At 40.8% G+C, this 19,197-nt stretch overlaps 1 protein-coding gene across 3 annotated transcripts in view; it reads right to left on the reverse strand.

Moving 5' to 3' along the window:
- Window positions 1-5,679: 5,679 nt before the first annotated feature.
- The window catches only part of SNX24 (sorting nexin 24), a 163,664-nt gene continuing 150,146 nt past the window's right edge, over window positions 5,680-19,197 (reverse strand). For all 3 annotated transcript variants that reach the window (XM_020877553.2, XM_070465103.1, XM_020877563.2), the window contains exons 4-7: window positions 13,290-13,384; window positions 11,533-11,565; window positions 10,945-11,009; window positions 5,680-6,868 (exon numbers count right to left, since the gene is read on the reverse strand). In XM_020877553.2, the coding sequence (XP_020733212.1) occupies window positions 6,801-6,868; window positions 10,945-11,009; window positions 11,533-11,565; window positions 13,290-13,384 (261 nt within the window). In that variant the 3' untranslated portion in view covers window positions 5,680-6,800. The remainder of the gene's footprint in view (window positions 6,869-10,944; window positions 11,010-11,532; window positions 11,566-13,289; window positions 13,385-19,197) is intronic.

The following is a 19,197-nucleotide window of genomic DNA, read 5'->3' on the forward strand; positions in this document are numbered from 1 at the left end:
TCTCACACTTTAGTGCACGTCAGAATCACCTGGAAGGCTTGTTAGATTTCTGGGTCCCACTCTCCAAGAGTCCAGGGAAGGGCCTGAGAATGTGTACTTCTAACAAGTTCTCAGGTGATGCTGCTGCTGCTGATCCAAGGTCTGAACTTCGAAAACCACTGCCCCGAGATGTCACAAAACCATGGTTTTTAATCACTGAATTAGCTTGGTAATGCATTTGAAAAGGACAGACATTTAAGAAATCATTCGAGCCATTAGAACTTGTATCAAATTGGTGAGCAAAGTGTAGGAAAACACTGTTTTAGAACAAACAGGAGGTAATGAATAATTATGCAAATGATTCTGGGAAGATGTGAGCAAATCCTGCCTGCAAGGTCATTTACGTAGGCCACAAACATTTCTGAAGGCCCTGCTGTGACGCACGCATAGCCAGCGCTGAGCTGGGTGACGGGATGGGAACACAGGCTGCTGGCCACCTACTCCTTCAACAGTGGTTCTGGGATCTGCCCGTCTCTGCACTGAGAAACGGGGTAAACAGTCAGATGCTGCCCCTGCCCTCACGCAGCTCTCTCCAGCTTTCCTGCGGAGAAAGACATTAAACAAATCAACAGATGAAGATGGTACCAGTGTGCTCTGAGAGAAGGGGGCAAGGTGAGAGTTGGGGTGCTACATAAGCTCTAAGCTGAGGCCTAACAGGTGAGAGTGGGCCAGCCTTCCGATGAGAGAAGAGTGTTTCAGGGAGAGACTAGCAGGGTCAAAGGGCTTGAGCAAGAACCAAGGTTGGCAAGTCCTGGGAACAGAAAGGCTAGCGTCACCGGTGAGATAAGTACCAGGAAGAGAAGGGTGAGGTACTTGGATAGGGTGGTAGGAGCTTCCATTTTAAGTGGGGGTGGAAGCAACTGGATAATTTTGAGCAAGTGACATGACCCGATGGACGTGTCAAAAAGATGGCTCTGGCTCTTGTGTGAAGGATAGACTACAGTGAAAGTGGAAAGAGAGGGGCCCAAGAGGATGCTGCAGCAGACAGCACAGAGCACTCGTTAAACCAAGAGCACTCCCCTGGTTTAATCAAGGGAGATGGAAAAGCACTCTGGTTTATAATGGAGGGTAGAAATACGAGCAACTGGCACAATACTTTTCTGACTTAAGTATTCATATGTGATTCAAAAATGCACATTCGATTTTTTAAAAAACAGCTCTAATGGGAGGCTGATGGGGGAGAGAGTGAGCCCAAATTTTGTGGATGATCAGTGCAAATCCTGATCCCTTTTATAACCTGGTGGCCTTAGTCAAGCTAGCGTGCCTTTCTAGCCTTCATGTTTTTCACTGTAGAATAGAAAAATAAGAATACATACCTCAGGAAGATGCTGGAAGGCTTTTATGGGATAATCCATGGACAGAATTTAGCCCAGATTAGTGCTTTATCATGTTAGTTACATATTAATCTCTCTGATCTTCAGTTTCTTCTTCTATAAAAGCTTGTAAAAGCTGTGTCAAGTTATAATGAGATCAAGTATGAAAAGCCTTAGTATCACAACAGGTGACACCCAGAGGTACTCAGTACATAAGAGTATCTAAGGGAAGAGATGATCAGAGCTGGAGACACTGTTGATGGCACCAGGGCTGATGTTCAAGTAAAAGACTGAAAATGTTTCACATCTTATAGGTCAGATTTACAATTATACTCTGAGAATATAAAACAAGATTTTTCTTTAGTCAATTACGTGTACTCCAAAGACAACATTTCAAAGTGCCCTCCTCCCTTCCACACAAAAATAAACACCTCTTCACCCTCAGAATCCAGACCATCACTCTGCATCTTCATGGACAGAAAACATAAATGTTGCAGAATTTTCTGTTTTGAGTTACTGTCTGTTACTTTCCTGGGTTTCTGCTGCTGAACTCGAAATCTATCATTATCATCAAGGATGAAAACTGAAACAAAGCTGAGATGAAAAATGATCATTTCAAAGCTGAGTTAGAAAGACTGGAGGATAGTTTTAATCACTGAAATTTATATCCAGTTCAGTTAAATGGAAAGATACTCCCTCATAAATGGCTAAAAATTCTGGAAAACAAAGATTATGTCTTTATTCTTTGGATAACTAACACCATGCTGTAATTTCATTTAAAGAGTGGATGAATAAATGAAGATATATATTCATTATATGGTATCAATTGAGACCACTACCCAAGCTTGTCTGTCATCCTCTCTGCTTCTTCAAAGAATCCTGCTATAGACTGAATGTTTGGGTCCACACCCACTCCCCCAAATTAATATGCTGAAATCGAATTCCCTAAGTGATGGAGTTTGGAGGTGGAGCCTTTGGGAGGCGATTAGGGATTAGTGCCCTTGTAAAAGAGGCCCCAGAAAGATCCCTGGTAAGTTTCCCACCACGTAAGTACACAGGGAAAACATAGCCCCTTCCTAGATACCACATGTGCCCTGATCTTGTACTTCCCGGAGTTCAGAACTGACAGAAATAAATATTTGTTGTTTACAAGCCACCCAGTCTATGCTATTTCTGTTACCACAGCCAGAATGAACAGAGATAAGCTTCTCCAACCCGTGGCTACATGCAATACTAAGAGAGTTAAATCTTCGTGTTTCATAGTAGATTCTGCAGGAGGTAGGGAAGTCAATAATCACCAGGGAAGAGGAGTTCATAAACCATCTCACACTCTCAAAGCATCAAACAGTGATTCCTAACCTAAGTATGTGTCAGAATCAACTGGAAAGTTTCTCTAAGTACCCATGGACAGGCCCCCCCCCACCCCCTACCTCCCCGATTTACTGATTCAGTTTTAGGTGATTCTGATACACATCTGTGGTTCAGAACTATTGTTTTTAGAATCTCATAGGTTACCAGGGATATGAGAATAGCACCCTTGACAAGTATTACTTAATTGGTTGTCACACCCTTACTCATTAAGTCTATTCTAAAAAAACTGTGGTAAAATACACGTATAAAATTTAGTTTCAATCATTTTTTTAAAAACAGTGGCATTAAGTGCATTCATACCACTGTGCAATGACCATCATCACCATCCATCTTCAGAACTTTACCTTCCCCAACTAACTCACTAACCCACTAAACCCACTAACTCCCCATCTCTCCCTACCCCCAGCCCCTGGCAACCACCACTCTATTTTCTGTTTCTAGGACTTTGACTATTCCAGGTACCTCAAATAAGTAGAATCATACAGCAGTTGTCCTTTCAGGACTGGCTGACTTCACTTAGCATAATGTCTTCAAGATTTATCCATGTTGTAGCAGGTTTCAGAAGTTCCTGCCTTTTTAAGGCTGAATAATCCACTGTATGTATACACCACATTTTATCCATTCATCTATCAGTGAACACTTGGGTTGCTTCCATCTTTTGGTTACTGTGAAACTCATTTGTAACTTGGTTGTAGAAAAAATTGTTAAAGTGAAAAGCTTTCACTTTTTTGGGGGGATGTATATATCCAGAAACGGAATTGCTAGATCATATGGTAATTTTAAGTTTAATTTTTTAAAGAACTGCCATACTATTTTCTAGAGTTTGCACCATTTTACATTCCTACTGGCAACATATAAGGGTTTCCAGGTCTCTGCATGCTTGCTGACACTTGTTACTTTCTGCTTGTTTTGGATAGTATCCACTCTGGTTGATGAGTCAGAATTCTTACCTGAGCACTTTAGACAGCCATTATCAATTGACCAAGTTGACAAATGAGATAAAAGCCGTTTGTTGTTCCTAAACTGTGATCATAAGACTTATCCACTTTTCAAAGTGAAATGACTGAAGAATTTACCATGTGGGGATGGTCACAGTGCTATTGGGACTGTATACACAGCCCGCTGCTTGAAATGGGGGAGAGGCGGAGGAGGAGGAAGGACACCAAGAGAAAGGATATCAGGGCTGCCATATGCAAACTGGCCAGATGGCAGAGGTCAGGTCTGAGAAAGGCTCTTCGTTAAACAGCAATGGGCAGGTGGGGATCCATTCTGAGAACAGCTCCAAGCAAAGCACCAGATCCAAGAACCAGGGGATTGAGGGAGTGTGAGGGCTGTCTCTATATCCTGGCTTAAGTGGTAAGAGGGCTTCTTTTCCTTTTCTTTATTCTCTTTTCTTCTCTGTACTCCTTACTTCTTTACTGGCTATGAATCCATGATATGAAAAATCCATCTTATAAAAATGGAGAAACAGAAGAATACATGTACACTAAACATACAGTATTTGCTTGCAGGTGGATGAGAATTTCTGAAAGTACACACATAAATCAAGTACAGTGGTGTCTCTAGTAAGGGACCTGGGAATCGAGGAGACAGGATGGGAGAAGATTTTTATCTATCTTTTTATATGTTTTTATTAAAATCTTGACTGTGGAAATACATTCCATCCTCTTTCCAACATCCATGTCTGAGCTGCTGAGACCAGGAAGTTCCAACTCCTTCCCAGACTCCCTTGAAGTTGGGGATCAAGAAGAAGGTTCTGCCAACTGCATGTGCTTTCATGAGCTATAGACAAGAAGACGGAAGTGGGTGAATGTCATCATCCTGCTGCTTTGTGCTGTGACTGCTGACAAGCTAGGCCATGGGTGTTGAGAGGCGGTATAGGTGGTGACAGCTGGACACTTGCTCTTATGCCCAGTCACCAGCTTCCTGGGTGCTGCCATGGGGCAGCTACGGCAGTAACAGATACCTCCTGAATCAGTGCGCTGCTCCCTGGATCACAACTACATGTGCTGTTTTTGACCTCAATACCTTCCATAGCAGCCTCTCTGCTCCCTGAATTCCTTAAGACAGACGTTATAGTTCCCCTGGCAGGAGGGTACTAGAAATTGCTGGGGCATTCTGGAAACTGTGCCTAGAGGCCCACAGGAGGTTGTTCCCTGCATCCTTCTAAACGATTCTGTAAGCACTGCTTCTTATGATTCCATTCTGCTTAAAACACCTACTGTAGTTGTGGTTTCTATTTCCTGTAATGGAATTGAAATGAAACATGAGAGGCAGGGTAAACATTTAAATTAAAATTAAAAATGAAAGTCATCACTAAAAAAGATTTAATTCTCACAAAAGATTCCTTCAGTAGTATGTCACCAATGACGGTTGATCTTTATTTTTTTTTTTAATTCTTACTTATCTTGGCAAATAAATTATTTAATGCATAGCTACTGGCTTAATAGGTGAGGTAATTTAACTCTTACCTTCTTGGATAAGCAATAAATGTTTATATGAATATGAGAGAAGGTTTGTGTGTGTGCATGTGAGTAAAAAGAAAAGACACAGTTTGTGTCTCCATTATAAGATTCTGGCAGTAGAAGACATATTCAAATACATTGGGTTCTTCATTTTTATTTAACTCAAAATAGCTAATAACAAAAACATGTTAAAAAAATCTCCAACACTTGACTCTTCAGTCATTTTTGGTTGATGACACTTGGTTATTCAGTTCTTACTTTCTTTCCCATGTTGTCACACATCTAGCATAAATACATCATCAAGAATTTGCAGCAAGCTTTAAACCTGTATGTTTAGAGCTTAGTCAAAAACCATCATCTACTTATTAGTTTTGAATTTAAATATTTTTCTCCTACACAGAAGCTTATTAAGCTAATAATCATAAATAGGCTAGCTATTAACTAGTTTTCAAGGAAATGCCCAAACACAGCACACATACACAGGCTGCATATATGCTTTTATCCTTTATTAGACAAAATCTGAATGTCTGTAAGATGTACAGTGGAGGTGCATCATAAACCCATTTAATTTATATTAATGCAAAATATGAGGTCAGTGAAAAGGAAACGATAAGCAATAAGGAAGATAACAATCAATCTGGCAACTATACCACCTATTCAATGAATGGATGCCCTTGAGTAGACCAAGATGAGTGTTTGTTATCAATCTGGTGTTCCCTCAGTCACCGTCAGGTCACATTTACCTTTTATAGGGCAAGCATCTTGCAAGGCTAAGTATAATTCTAGTGTTTAAAGGCATGTGTTTCTTCTACAAAATGGTGCCTGAACAAACATCAACAAATTTAATTGGTCTTCAACAGTTCTCTCTTCCAACACTGGAGGAAAAACTGGCTGTGGTGGATGGAGATTTCCAATATGGCACCATTCTAAAGGGCTTTCAAGGATAATCTTGAGACCCTCATTCTATCTTATGTGCTGACATTTAAAGCTAATCCCTGCATATGATGCAACTCCACTGTAATGCAAATTAAAATGCCATGATTTTTAAAATGCCCTAGTATGGTCAGTATAATTTCATGTCCAGTTCAGCTCCTTCCTCTCATTTAGCAGTGTGTTTCTGTAATACTCTCCTGGTGCCAGCATTTCAGAATGTTATCTATCATTGGCTGAGAAAAAAATCTCAAGATGAAAAGATTAGTGTGTCATAGAATCTGAACAAAAAAAGCTACCAAAGCTGATCAGTCTCACAATGATTCAGGGTGAGATTTTCAATTAGCAAATGGTGTGACTGAAGTGGAGAGGAAGTGTTTTGCTACACTTGGAGGTCCCAAAGATCTTCTTTAGTCTTCTTTTCCCGGGGCTTCTAAATTGGCAGCTACATTCTACTTCTTAAACACTTGGCCTTAACCTCAGCACCGCCCCAATTCGGCTTCTATTTTTAAAAGCACCATTCTAATGGAAATGTCCCTGCTCTGAATTAAGCTGGGACTGTGAATTTTACCACTAGTGAGAGAGCCGTTATGTCATAGAGTTTAGGTTAATTTGGTAGGTATTGATTTCCTTGACTATGACTTCGAAACCTGCTTCAGCTTCTTCTAGCCATGGAGGATTTCTACCTGGGCTGTAGATGAGGGTAAAATATCCCATGGAGAACTCCTTCAATAACCACATTTGGAAAATCTGAAAAACAAAAGGAAAACTGATTTTCTTATGCACATCAATGAAACATACAGGCATTTTGCAGAACATCACAAGGTAAGGCCTAGGCATAACTTAGAGGTGTGTATCACCATACAGTTCACCCTTGTTTCAGACGTGACATCAGACATGCTGCTTTGGCCTCGAGTCACTTGAGGGTACCACTGCGAGCTGCAGGAATGCGCGGCCAGATTTGTAGCTTATTGATTTAAGGGATGTTCTAATGGTTAATGCTGCCAGGCCCCAGCTCTTTATCTGAATGTTTTCTCACAAGGAAGATAGATTACACTGGCAATTCAATTTCTAACAAAATCTCAATATACTTGAAGGAATTCCAAGATTTCTACTGGGAATACTTTGCGGCAGTTTTTCCATCATGGTTTACAGCAGCGTTTAGCCCAAGGTGTCTTGAATCTGCTTGTTCTATTACGCTAGTTTCTAGAGAGCAGGAGGATGGGAGCCTGTCTTCCTAATGTAAAAGGGCCAATCTCTGACAAAAGGCCCCCTTTGTCAAACTTGAAAAATCAGCTCCATTTTTATAGGAGACACAAAGGAAATTCAGGGGCGTAGTTTCTGTTGTATCACATTTTAGTTATCAGCGTAGGTAAGACATGAATGGATAAATTGAACAGGGAACCAATCTACCACATCTACACATAATTATACCCAGGATTTACATAAATGTAGTTATTATATGAGGAAAGCAAGAGATCCCTAGGTATGTTCACTTATTAATTCAACCTGTACAGAGGACCCACTACATAAAACCACTTACAAGGGCATTGGACCTCATCAGGGGAATAGAGAGGCTCTTAGAGGAGAGAGCTGGGGAGAGGGAGATGACAGGCTATGAAGTCTGAGGCAGGTGGGTGCCCTGTGGAGGGTTCAGAGACCTGCTTTATCTGATAAATCTGATAAGTCAGGAAATCTGGCTTTATCTGAAAAACAAGGAGATGCTATGGAGGGACGTTAAACAAAGTGAGACAGAAATGAATTGTTTTGAAAAGTTGTCTGTGGTTGACATTCAGACAGCAGTTCGGGAGCAAGGTGGTGACGGATTCGGTGGGACTAGTGAAGAAGGTTTTCACAACAATACCTACCGAGGAGGTCACTGTAAGAATCGGTGAAGGAAACAAAGTGTTTGGACCTGAACTTGGCACAGGGTAAGTACCAGCTATTATGACATACCAAACACTGCCTAATTACTGGGGATATAAGTGACAGTGCTTGCCTAAGCCATGGAACTTACATGTTAGTCAGGGAGATAAGTGGACAAACAAACAAACTGTGTTTAAAAATATCTTTAATACACAAGCAATTAATTATTTCATGACTGCCTGAATTACTCAGAAAACTGCCCTTGCCTTTGCGTCTCACTGAGAGGTGATGAGAAGGAATGTGATTTAGGGTAGGTTTTATTGTGATTTTTGTTGGTTTTCATTTATTTTTAGAAACATTTATTGTGAAACTTATTAAAAAAAAATAGTGAACAGGGTGGAAGGGCTCTTGGAGGTTACTCAAAAGGAGAATCAGTAAAGGCTTCCTGGAGTTAGACCTGAAAGAGGAGAAGGCCAACGATGTGTGAGAATGAGAAGCGGGTTTGAGAAAGAAGAACCGGCAAGAAAGAAGAAACGGCAAGCACCCTGAGGGGAGAATTCACTACATCCGGGACCCAGGAAGAACTGCAGTGTGGCGGGATCGGAGTGTGTGAGGGCGTCCCGGCAGGAACCTGAGCCAGGGCCAGCCCATGGAGGGCCATGTCAACCATGGCGCAAGTCTGGGGCTCACAGAGAGGGTTCAGATGGAAAAATAACACTGTGACTCAGCTGTACACTCGAGGTTTTCAAGGCCACAGCAAGGAGGAGATTGTTCCAAAGAAAGTAAAAGTAGAACAACAGAGTCGAGGAGAGCCTTCAGGAGAGCTGCCAGAACCAGGAAGAAGAGCAGAAAGGTGGGGAAGCCAAGGGGAGGTGGTGTCTGAAGACAGGGAACGTGGTCACCAGTGGCTCAAGTTGAGAGGTCAAGGAAGCGGGCTGAGAAAGCCCATAGAGTGTAAGTCACACAGCTGGCCCTGGGGACCTGGACAAGAGTTATCAGGAATTCCCCAGAAAAACCTAAACAAAGGCCCAAAACCACATGCGAAGGGAATAATGCTTCATTTTTAGCATTTTAGAAGAGGACACTGCTTAACTGCCAAAATTTTAAAGACAGACACTCCTCTGACTTTATGGGTCTCAGTGTCTGTGTGAAAGTATTTCCAGATTCTGTATCCTCTGGAAAAGTAACCTCAACATTTTGCTAAGAAACCATACAATGTGAATATGTGACACAAGTAAAATTTATCTTTAAATTAAATGCTAAAGAACTGCAAGAATGCATCACTAGTATAATACCTCTAAGACAATAGGAATCTGATTTATGACACGGGTCCAGCCAAAGTTCCATGAAAGGAGATTTAGTGACTGGCTTTCTCACACCTACTTCCATCCTTTACATCAAATTCATGATTATCACTTACTCTCAAGCAGGAATTCCCTTTTGGTGCAAGTCATTCCACTACATCAACATTCTACCAACAATCCATACTTTTTACTCTTTCCAGCTTTGGACTTTGGCCCCTGATACTCCTTCCCAGAAAGTTCTGCCATTCTTCATGGTCAAGCCAAGTGCATAGCACATGCTACTTAACAACCTGGGTGAATCGAGTTCAAAGACCACAAAATATCTTCCCACCTCTAGATAGCAAACTGGCTACTCTAGTCCACGGTGATCACTCTACTCTACACTTTTCTAGGAATTTGAGTCAAATGCACAAAATATCTGAGCAGAAACAATACCTGGAGAGAGTGCTAGAAAGACTACTTTATAAATTACTGCCCATTTACTCTACATTAGGCTACATAATGAATATTTGTTAAATGTAACATCTTGTTAACATAATATCAACCTAACACACCAGGCATATTTGGTGTACATTAGAAGCAAATGCTAAAGAAAGGTAATTATTCCTCACTGAAAGAATTTTACAGGGAAAAGACTATTACAAGACCATATGTGTATACAGTCACATGACAAAAGGCAGCTTTCTTCTAGAATTGTCCCTCCACAGAGCAGGGCTGTGTCTGAGCCAGACTTCTTTAAATGGAGAGCAAGTGGCTGACTTGAGCACAAGAGAATAGTCCCTTCTCTCTTGCTGGGGATAAGGTTTTATTGCCAGAATGTAGGAAAGGTGTCCACAGATAATCTATCTATTGCTATTTAGCTGCTATGCTATTTACTTACTCGCAGAAACAAAGGCTGCAAATCCACTATATGCAGAGAGCACAGGAGAGATTAGGCAAAAAGAGAGCCATCCCCCAGACCTGTGAAACCAGGCAAGTCAGGGACCTCCCTGAGACCCACTTTTCTCAAGATCCAATGATGATAGCTGCCCTGCCAATTTCCTAAGGTGGTTAAGGAAATTAAATGAGACAATGTCTGAGAATACACTCACAAAGAGCTGAATATCAGAACACTTTGAGAGGGACTCTGAATAACTTAAATTTCTTGGCACAAAGAAAGGACTTGGGCTAAAATATGGCATTACACTTAAATTAATCCCTTATACTCAAACATACAAACTTTAAAAAGGTATATTTGACTGTCAAAGATGCTGTAATCTAAGATGGAAATGGAGACACATGCAATGTTTATACACAGTTTTGGGAAAGAAGCATTAAAAAAAAAAAAAAAAGACAAGGGCCTTGGATTCAAACCCTAGCATCCGGATAAAAACTGGCATAGTCCAAAATAACACCATCCCCCAAATTAATACCTTTACCCCCTTATCACTCTAATTCAAAACAGCCTGGAGAGAGAGAAAGAAAAATTACATTTCCTCCTGAAAGGCCTGCCCCAATTAAAATTCTGAATGTCTCTTACACCAAGAGCACTGGTTTATTGGCAGATTATTAAGCCCTGGACCAATGTCACTCTGTTAGACCTGTATTAAAAACGTGGTTTATGTGCTGCAGGGTCAGATCAGTAAAGAGCTGTTAGCAGATGACAGGTTTGATTACCGCTGGCTGCAGGCAAGACGTATGGATCCCTGAGGAACAGCAGCACCGGCTGGTGGGACAGTTTGCTGGAAAGGTCAAGAACAGGCATGTCAGCATCAGGGGACGACGGTAAACAGAAAACACTACAAACTAGCTTTGAGGGGATCAAACTGCTGTGCGGGGACATCTCAAGGTTTGTGTATCTAACGGTGTGTGGGTGAATAATAGCAAGCAGAGCTGGAGGAGCAAATCACCAGCAGCGCGCTCATCTTCCATTCATGTCTTTGTGGAATCGGAAGCAGATATACAATAAATCACTGATGCAAAGTGTTTTATTTTTTGAAATCTTGTAGTGCGACTACTGATGAAATAGTATTCTTATTTCATGCATGAAACAATGTAGGGTTTTATTCCCTTCACCCTTAAATAGAACTGGCCACTTCCGTAACTTCCCATCAAAGATCTGTCATTTTAAAATGAATTTTCTATCAGAGGTTTTAAAGAAAATCTTGACTTGAAACAATCAGATGATGGTAATGAAACATTTAACAAAACCACAGTCCTATTCTCGGTTTGTGTAACTCCCGATTGACTGGTATTTGTTCTTACCTTGACTCTTCAGATTCTGTCTCATCAAAAGATCTAAAATTTTTTGAAAAGAAAGGAAAAAGACAACAAAAGCAGGGTCAGTGTTTATGCTAACAAAGGAAGATATAGCTAGTATTCTCAGAGCTCTAAATTGGCAGACATTTTGAGAAAGAGACTGGTATTTTCACAGAGTCACAGCATGGCTGATGATGCCTCCTAATCAATCCTAAGATGTTAATATTCTTGTATTTCAGTTTTCCTGAAGAAGATCACTCAAAAATCCTACAGTTTTCCTTTTGGACTTATATAATGGAGAAAAGACTTCACTCACTTCATTCCCACTACTTCTTCTTAAAAATACATAACCACATATGAAGCCCAACATCCCAGCAAACGCACCAAGTTGAAACAGGAACACACCGGCCATGTATGTGATTTGGCGAGTGGGGTATATGGTTCTTGTTCTGAGGTGACTGAAAAGTGGCCTTGAGTGGATGCTACCAGTGAGAGGCTGTGAAGGTCTTAGCGACTTCTCAACAAGCAGACAGCTGGGGTTTAACATGCCTTTGGGTGTGGTTAGCTTAACTCTTGCAGCGAGTGTGGGTCCTTCAGGCAGGTCTGGAGACAGCAAGCAAATGGATCCAACACTCTCCCCAACTTGGATCTGCAGAGAGACTGTGATGATGGAGTTCTGTGTGACTAGATCTAATATGTCAGGGGTGTTGCTGATGGCCTTTGGAGGTCAGATCACCACAGATGCCCAGAGCTGAGTGAGTGGCTTGGTTCAGAGTTAACTCTTCGGAAGAACTTTTCTCGATTGCTGCTGATATCAAATGTCTAGTTTCGTGGTACAGAGAGATTAGGATATGCAGCTCTGCATTCAGAAGTTCTTGAGGGAGGCAGCAGGGAGGCAGGAAAAGAGTTTATGACACAGACCTGGGCTCTGCCAGCTACAAGGCAGGAGATTTGGGGAAGGAGCTTTATTTCTCTGGCTCAGTTTGCTCAACTATAAAATGAAGGGAGTTGCATAAAAATTTTAAGATCATTTACAGCTTTAAACTTACATGAACAAATGTGTCAAGGGGACACAGACTTTGCCCAAGTATCCACAAATAAACATGCACTGTGCTTAGCTGCTCAGAAGTGTCTGACTCTGTGACCCCACGGACTGCAGCTGGCCAGGCTCCTCTGTCCATGGGGATTCTCCAGGCAAGAATACTGGAGCGGGTTGCCATGCTCTCCTTCAGGGGATCTTCCCAACCCAAGGATCGAACCCAGGTCTCTTGCATTTCAGGCATTTTCTTTATCATCTGAGCTACCAGGGGGGTTCAAAAATACAGGAGTGGGTAGCCTATCCCTTCTCCAGGGGAGCTTCCCAACCCCAGAATCAAGCTAGGGTCTCCTGTATTGCAGACAGATTCTTTACCAGCTGAGCCACCAGGGAAACCCACAAATAAACACATCAGTTCTTGAGCAGGCTATTGAGAGTCATAATTCCCATCATGTAACATCATTCCATGTAACTGAATAATTAAAAAAGTCAATTCTTCACGTCTAAACCCGAGTTAGCTGGTCCCCTGGCCACAATATGGAGATGAGGACTCAAGAGCAATTCCTTTGACTACGAGCAGGGGGCGAGCGAGAGCTGTCCCAAGCCAGAAGAATGGGTGTGCCCAGGCTGGCCCTTCTGGCATCATTAGGGTTATTTGTGAGGCCAATAAGTGATTGCAAAGCAACTTAAAGTACAAATCCAATAGGTAAACAACAACAACTCTTACCCACAACTCTCTGTCTTTGGGAGAGAGGGCAAATGTCGCACATTTAGGAAATCAAGAAACAGCTTAGGAAGTTCTTCATTTTCCAGAATGACAGCCTGTGAAAGTAGAAAACAATTAGAAAGTGAAGTCTGCTAGACAATCAATCAAATAAACTATTCTGAAAAGTCATAACCATCCATCAAAATTCTTACCAGTGTTATTACTCAAAAGTGAAAAGAGAGTGGTCCCTATTTCGCCCACCAAGAACTCAGGCCAAAACACATGCTATTCGGTGCCAGCAAATGCTCCTTTTATCTATTCCTTCACCCAACCAGCATTTACGGAGCATTTTCTATACTTTACATGCTGACTAGGGGGCAAGACAGCTGGGTACCAGGTAGACACAGTTCCCTGCCTTCAAGGAGGTTCTAATCCAGAGTACTTGAAAACCTAGGAACACCAACAATACTGCTAAGACAGTTTCATCAAGTTTTCTTTATTTAGTGATGAAACGGTTTGACTGTGTGTGTGTGTGTGTGTGTGTATTTATAAGAGACCACAATTGTTCAGGAAATGTTATATATGGTTTTTTAAACCGCAAGATTTAGTCAAGATCTTTTAGCTATTACCTATTTCAGCAACAGGATCAACTGACATTTATTGCTATTTGGACAGCTCCACTTAAAGGGTCAGTAACAATTTTACCACTAAGTGTAAATCAGTGTGTATACTGAAAAAAAAAATCTATAGAGTTCTTCCATTTAGGGAGCTCTGCTAAATAGCTGCCATAATGGCATAACTATGTCAGTTCTCAGATACCCAAATTATGCAATTTCCAGGAGGGATCGAATAGAGAACTGTAAGAGTGCATTTTCATATATATTTATTTTTGAAAGGGTCTGCCAAAGAAATGATTGCACCTCCCTCCCCCGCTTTAAAAAAAAAAAAAAAAAAGACCATGGGAAAAGCATCAAACACTGTGCAATAATTTCTAAAATTAATATAACTATTTTAAGGGTCATTTTTTGCAATTTACCATGGCTTTTTTTTTTTTTCACCCTAATACATACACTATTTAAAAAACAATGAGAATTGATGGTGAAATGTCACTCACACAACTGATCAGGAATAGCTATGCAAGATGATGCAAAAGGTATATAACAAATGACAAAAGTAAGATCAAACTGCATGTATCTTGTATACACATAATTCTACATAATGTATTGTATTTAGTTATGATTTATATCTGGAGCTGCCCCATTTCTCACCATGTTTCGGAATTCTGTTACCCAGTTCAGGACACATAAATGGAATGAGCTACCACAGAGGTCACCGGTGCCAGCAGACCGATCGCTGCTTGATTCTAGCGCTCAACGCTCCTGCTGCTTGGTCCCTGGGGAGTCATCAGCTGAAGAACCAACCTTATCTGGGGCTCTATTACTATTCCTTACACAGCCCACTGTACTGCCTGAAGCTTAAGCAATGAAGAAGAGAGAGAAAAAAGGTATTGGGGGTAATACTTTATTCATTAAACAAATACTTACTGAGCACCTATTATGTTAGGCACCGGGATATGGCAATGAATATCCAGTGGAGTGGACTGGTGTAGAAAACTGGTGATCAACAAGTAAACACAAACACATATATCTTAAACTTGCCTTACAATATAGTGACACAGGGTCTGCACCCTCTGAATACTTTTGCATCCATCCATTCCCCCACCCGCTCATCCATCCATTCATCTTTCTCAAATGTTCACTCTTTTCTTGATTATAAAGTAGAAAAATGAAAAATTGGCAAAGTGGAGAGGAAAATAAAAAACAAGTCCTTTATTCAGAGGCATACTTCTATTACTATTTCTGTTAGTTTCCTTCAATTCATTTGGCCTTCATCTAAATTTTTATCTAACTGAGGACATTTTGGGAGGTACCCAGAAGGTCATTATTTCAGTGCCCAGAAATGAAAGATTTCAGGAATCATGATACATGTGCGGTTCTAAGGAATTTCTGCCATAATACAAGATGCAATGATTATCTACTTGTTTGTAGATTATCTGTTTAAGAAGATGATATACTTATTTGAATAATAAAGCTTCATGTTGTAACAAACATGGAGCTGTTCACCCTGCTGAAAGTTTTAATTACATGAACAAGTGGTAGCTTTCAGATTTAAAAAAAACAACAACAACAGGGGAGGGGGTAACCGTTCTTATCTCAACCCCCACCTTTTAAAATAAATTAAATCAATAACAAGTGTGGGACACTTTTAATGACCTGAACTACTTAATTTCCAGGATCTTTAGACACGTCATCCATCACTGTAGCATGCAGGAAGACATCTCCTGAGTGTTCAGGGGGTTACTTTCGTTTTATTAATGCAAGATTTAGGGAATTTTAACAAGGTGAATTGTTTATTGGCCTTGACAGATTGGCTTACAATGCACTGGGTACATCTACAGCATGATCATTAATGACAAAAGACAGGCAAAAAGCTGTTTACACTGCAACACCAAGACAGGAATTAATCCTGCTCACCCTCCCTGAACAGAGTACTCCAAATAGATGGTCACACTGTTTTAGGTCAGATATACTGGGGGAAAAAGAATAGAGAAGACTAGAAATTTGTGAGCATTTTATTTAAATGTTCACTGTGCTGTGCTTAGTCGTTCAGCTGAGTCTGACTCTTTGTGACCCCATGGACTGTAGCCCACCAGGCCCCTCTGCCCATGGGATTCTCCAGGCAAGAATACTGGAGTGGGTTGCCATGCCCTCCTCCAGGGGATCTTCCCGACCCAGGGATCAAATTCAGGTCTCCAACATTGCAGGCAAATTTTTTACCATCTGACCCAGCAGGGAAGCTGAATAGCCTCAAATAATATTTTCCATAAAACAACGACCAATGTGGATTTCAGGATTTACAGTTGTAAGAAAGCAGCACTGGGCAGTTAGTTAAGCATTCAGTTATGTGGAGGGAGTAGTCCCTAAACTCTGCTAAGAAGTCTTGTAAGAAAATAATACTTAAGTCTAAAAAAAAAAAAAAAGAAAATAATACTTAAGTCCAGAGATAGAATAGAGTAGAACTTAACTAATTTAATAAAATACATATAAGTGAAATGACTGTCATCATTTAGTACAGAGATGCAGAAGGGAAACTGAGTTCAACCAAATCTTTTGGCTCAGAAACACATGACCTCATTCCATGAGAGACCCAACAGTAAAGAAGGGCCTCATGACCTATTTCACTTAAATCTTCCTCAGTTTCTCAAAAAGCTGCTGCTCAAGAGGAACCACTCCTTCTTGATGCTGCATCCTGGGCCATTCCACATGCTTGGGACCCCAGTCTGGTCTAAATCATCAGAACTGTTCACCAGATAAGCTCTTAATTAATATATATATCCCATGGATGGAGGAGCCTGGTGGGCTACAGTCCATGGGGTCACAAAGAGTCGGACACAACTTAGCGACTTCACTTTCACTTTCTATTATATATATAAAAATTATATTTTAAATATCAAATCACATTTCCCTGTTTTTTTAGCTTGCTTATCTTTATTTTTGATTGATCTTCAATGGTTATTTTCATTCTTTACAGAGGTAAGTTGTGTAGCTGGAATATGTAGATTTAGACCAACACCTGGGTTTGAGCATCTCATCTGCTTACCCTAAAGGTCATTGTAAGGATTAGGTGATGTCTTCAAGAGTATCTGGCATAATTAGCATTCGATAAATGTTAATTCTCTTTTCTTTGAGGTTTTTTTTTTTTTGCTGTATCAATTCTCAACAATCTATTTGATTGGTTTTGGAGGTTTGGATTATTGTCTGTTTAGTAAAACTTCTTAGTCCTCTGCGATTCGTGGATCCCCTTGAAAATGATGAAAGCTGAGAATCTTGCTTGCTGAAACATACACACACATATATAATTGCGCTGCCAGTGGTAGGGGGTCCAACAGCCCTCTGACAGCCGCACCAAGGATGCCTCCTCTCAGCTCGGGTGTGGAGCAGCACTGCTGGGCACATTCTTCATTTGGCCTGGAGCCTGAAGCACTGCTGAGCCTGTGCTGAAGGCCAGCCGCCCGAAGGACACGCTAGCCTAGCCTTCTTGTTTCAGTTTTCCACCTCTTTGTCAATTAGAACCCTGCTGGAGTGTGTGCCGCCTTGATATTGGAATTCATGAGTGCTTTCAGCTCTAGGCTGTGGGTCTGGCAGTGAGGCAACCCTGGTAAAGGATTTTTTTTTGAAAGACCGAAATCTATTGCTGTGCTGGATTTAGAAAGCAGTTCATATTTATGGCATCTACATCTTCTGTACATAACTCTAGAATTCAACAAGCCATGGTGCTGAAGCTTTCCTAAATTAGCCAAAAAGGAGGGAAAGGTTTAAACTCTATTTCTACAAAGTATATGATAGTATGCCACACCTGTTATGAGAGGGGGAATTTGAATTGCTGGACAGTATTGAGTCCTGGGCTGAGTGCTTTCTAACGGATTAATAACTCGGAAAGTAGAGTCCTGACACCAGATGCAAGTTGAGATGGTGAGTTAGATCTACCATTTTGTTAAGGAGGGTGGCATGGTTTGGTAGCTAATTTATGCAGTAAAACATCAGAATTCAAAATGAAAGTAACACATTGGAGAAAAAGTTAGAAATAATCCCATTAAATTGTACAGGTTAAAGTACCAAGTCAACTACTGTAAGAGGACGAATGAAGCCCCCAAGGCAAGCTGGATAATAGGTCATAAGCCCTGCTGGTTGCAAGTGGTGGGTCAGCAAGAAAGTGCTATTTCCACAAAGGTCTAAAATGAGCTGAGCAGCCCTCTCCCTCCACTGAATGCACTACTATTTAACCCCTAAGGAAAGAGAAATAAAAATAAACTCAGACAAGCTAGAGGCAAGCAGTGAAAATGACTAAAAGGTTCAGAATGGTTTCCATATGAAGAGGTTACTCAACAGTGGGTACCAAGCGTGGAAGGAGGTGTTGGAGGACCAAGGAGATCATGTGGCCTTTAGGTTAACTAACCATTCTGCTAAGGAGGGTGGAAGTTTCCAAAGCTGCTGGAACAAGAAGAAACTACTGTCTAAACCAGCAGAGAAGGAATCTATCTCTAGCTGAAACCTGGGCCATAAAACTAGGAGAAGCAGTGCATGTATGGGAAGAGTAGGCTCCTAAGAGCTTCTAAATATCTGGGTTCTGAATGTCTGTTACTTGCTCTTTCATACACATGCAGACCAGAGATGCTACCAAATTAACTGAAAACCACAGTAAAGAAAGTTTCATCCAATTTTCCACGAAGGAAGTACATAGATTAAAAACCAGGTTGTTATTAAGATGCACAAAGGAAATGGGGCTAAATCAAAGAATTTTAACAAGCGTGTGATAGATCATGTAACAGACTTTGCTAAGACGATATCCAACTCTGATAAACATGAACACAGGCGATTGGGTGTACCTTGTAAGAAGCAAAAAATAAAAATTTTTTACAACCATGTTACTCAGTCACAGAAGAATAAATGACTTTCCTTATTATAGACCAAAATATCACTCTAAAAGAATGGGAAAAAAAAGTCTCTATGAAAGTATTTACCCAAAAATTGCCTAAAGGGGGCAGAAAAACAATAGCACTGGTACCAGCATCCTCTGCCAGCTCAGTGTTTACTCCAGGAGAAATGTCTCTTTTATTGAAAAGGTGCAATTATCATCATGTAACACAAATCACAAAATCCCGATTTTTCTACCTTATCAGCTTTATAAAATCACGTTCCCAAAGGATAGCATTGATTAGTTGCACATGTTCTTTCTGTGACATCCCAAACACTTAATTGTCAGTTATCTTTTCTTCTTCAGTAAGTAAAATGCAGTCACAAAATTACAGAAGGACCCGTGCTGCCTTAACCTTCACTAGATGCCATCATGCAGTGGAAAACACTGGTAA

The sequence above is a fragment of the Odocoileus virginianus genome, chromosome 3 (genome assembly GCF_023699985.2).
Source record: "Odocoileus virginianus isolate 20LAN1187 ecotype Illinois chromosome 3, Ovbor_1.2, whole genome shotgun sequence".
In the NCBI taxonomy this organism is placed as follows: Eukaryota; Metazoa; Chordata; class Mammalia; order Artiodactyla; family Cervidae; genus Odocoileus; species Odocoileus virginianus.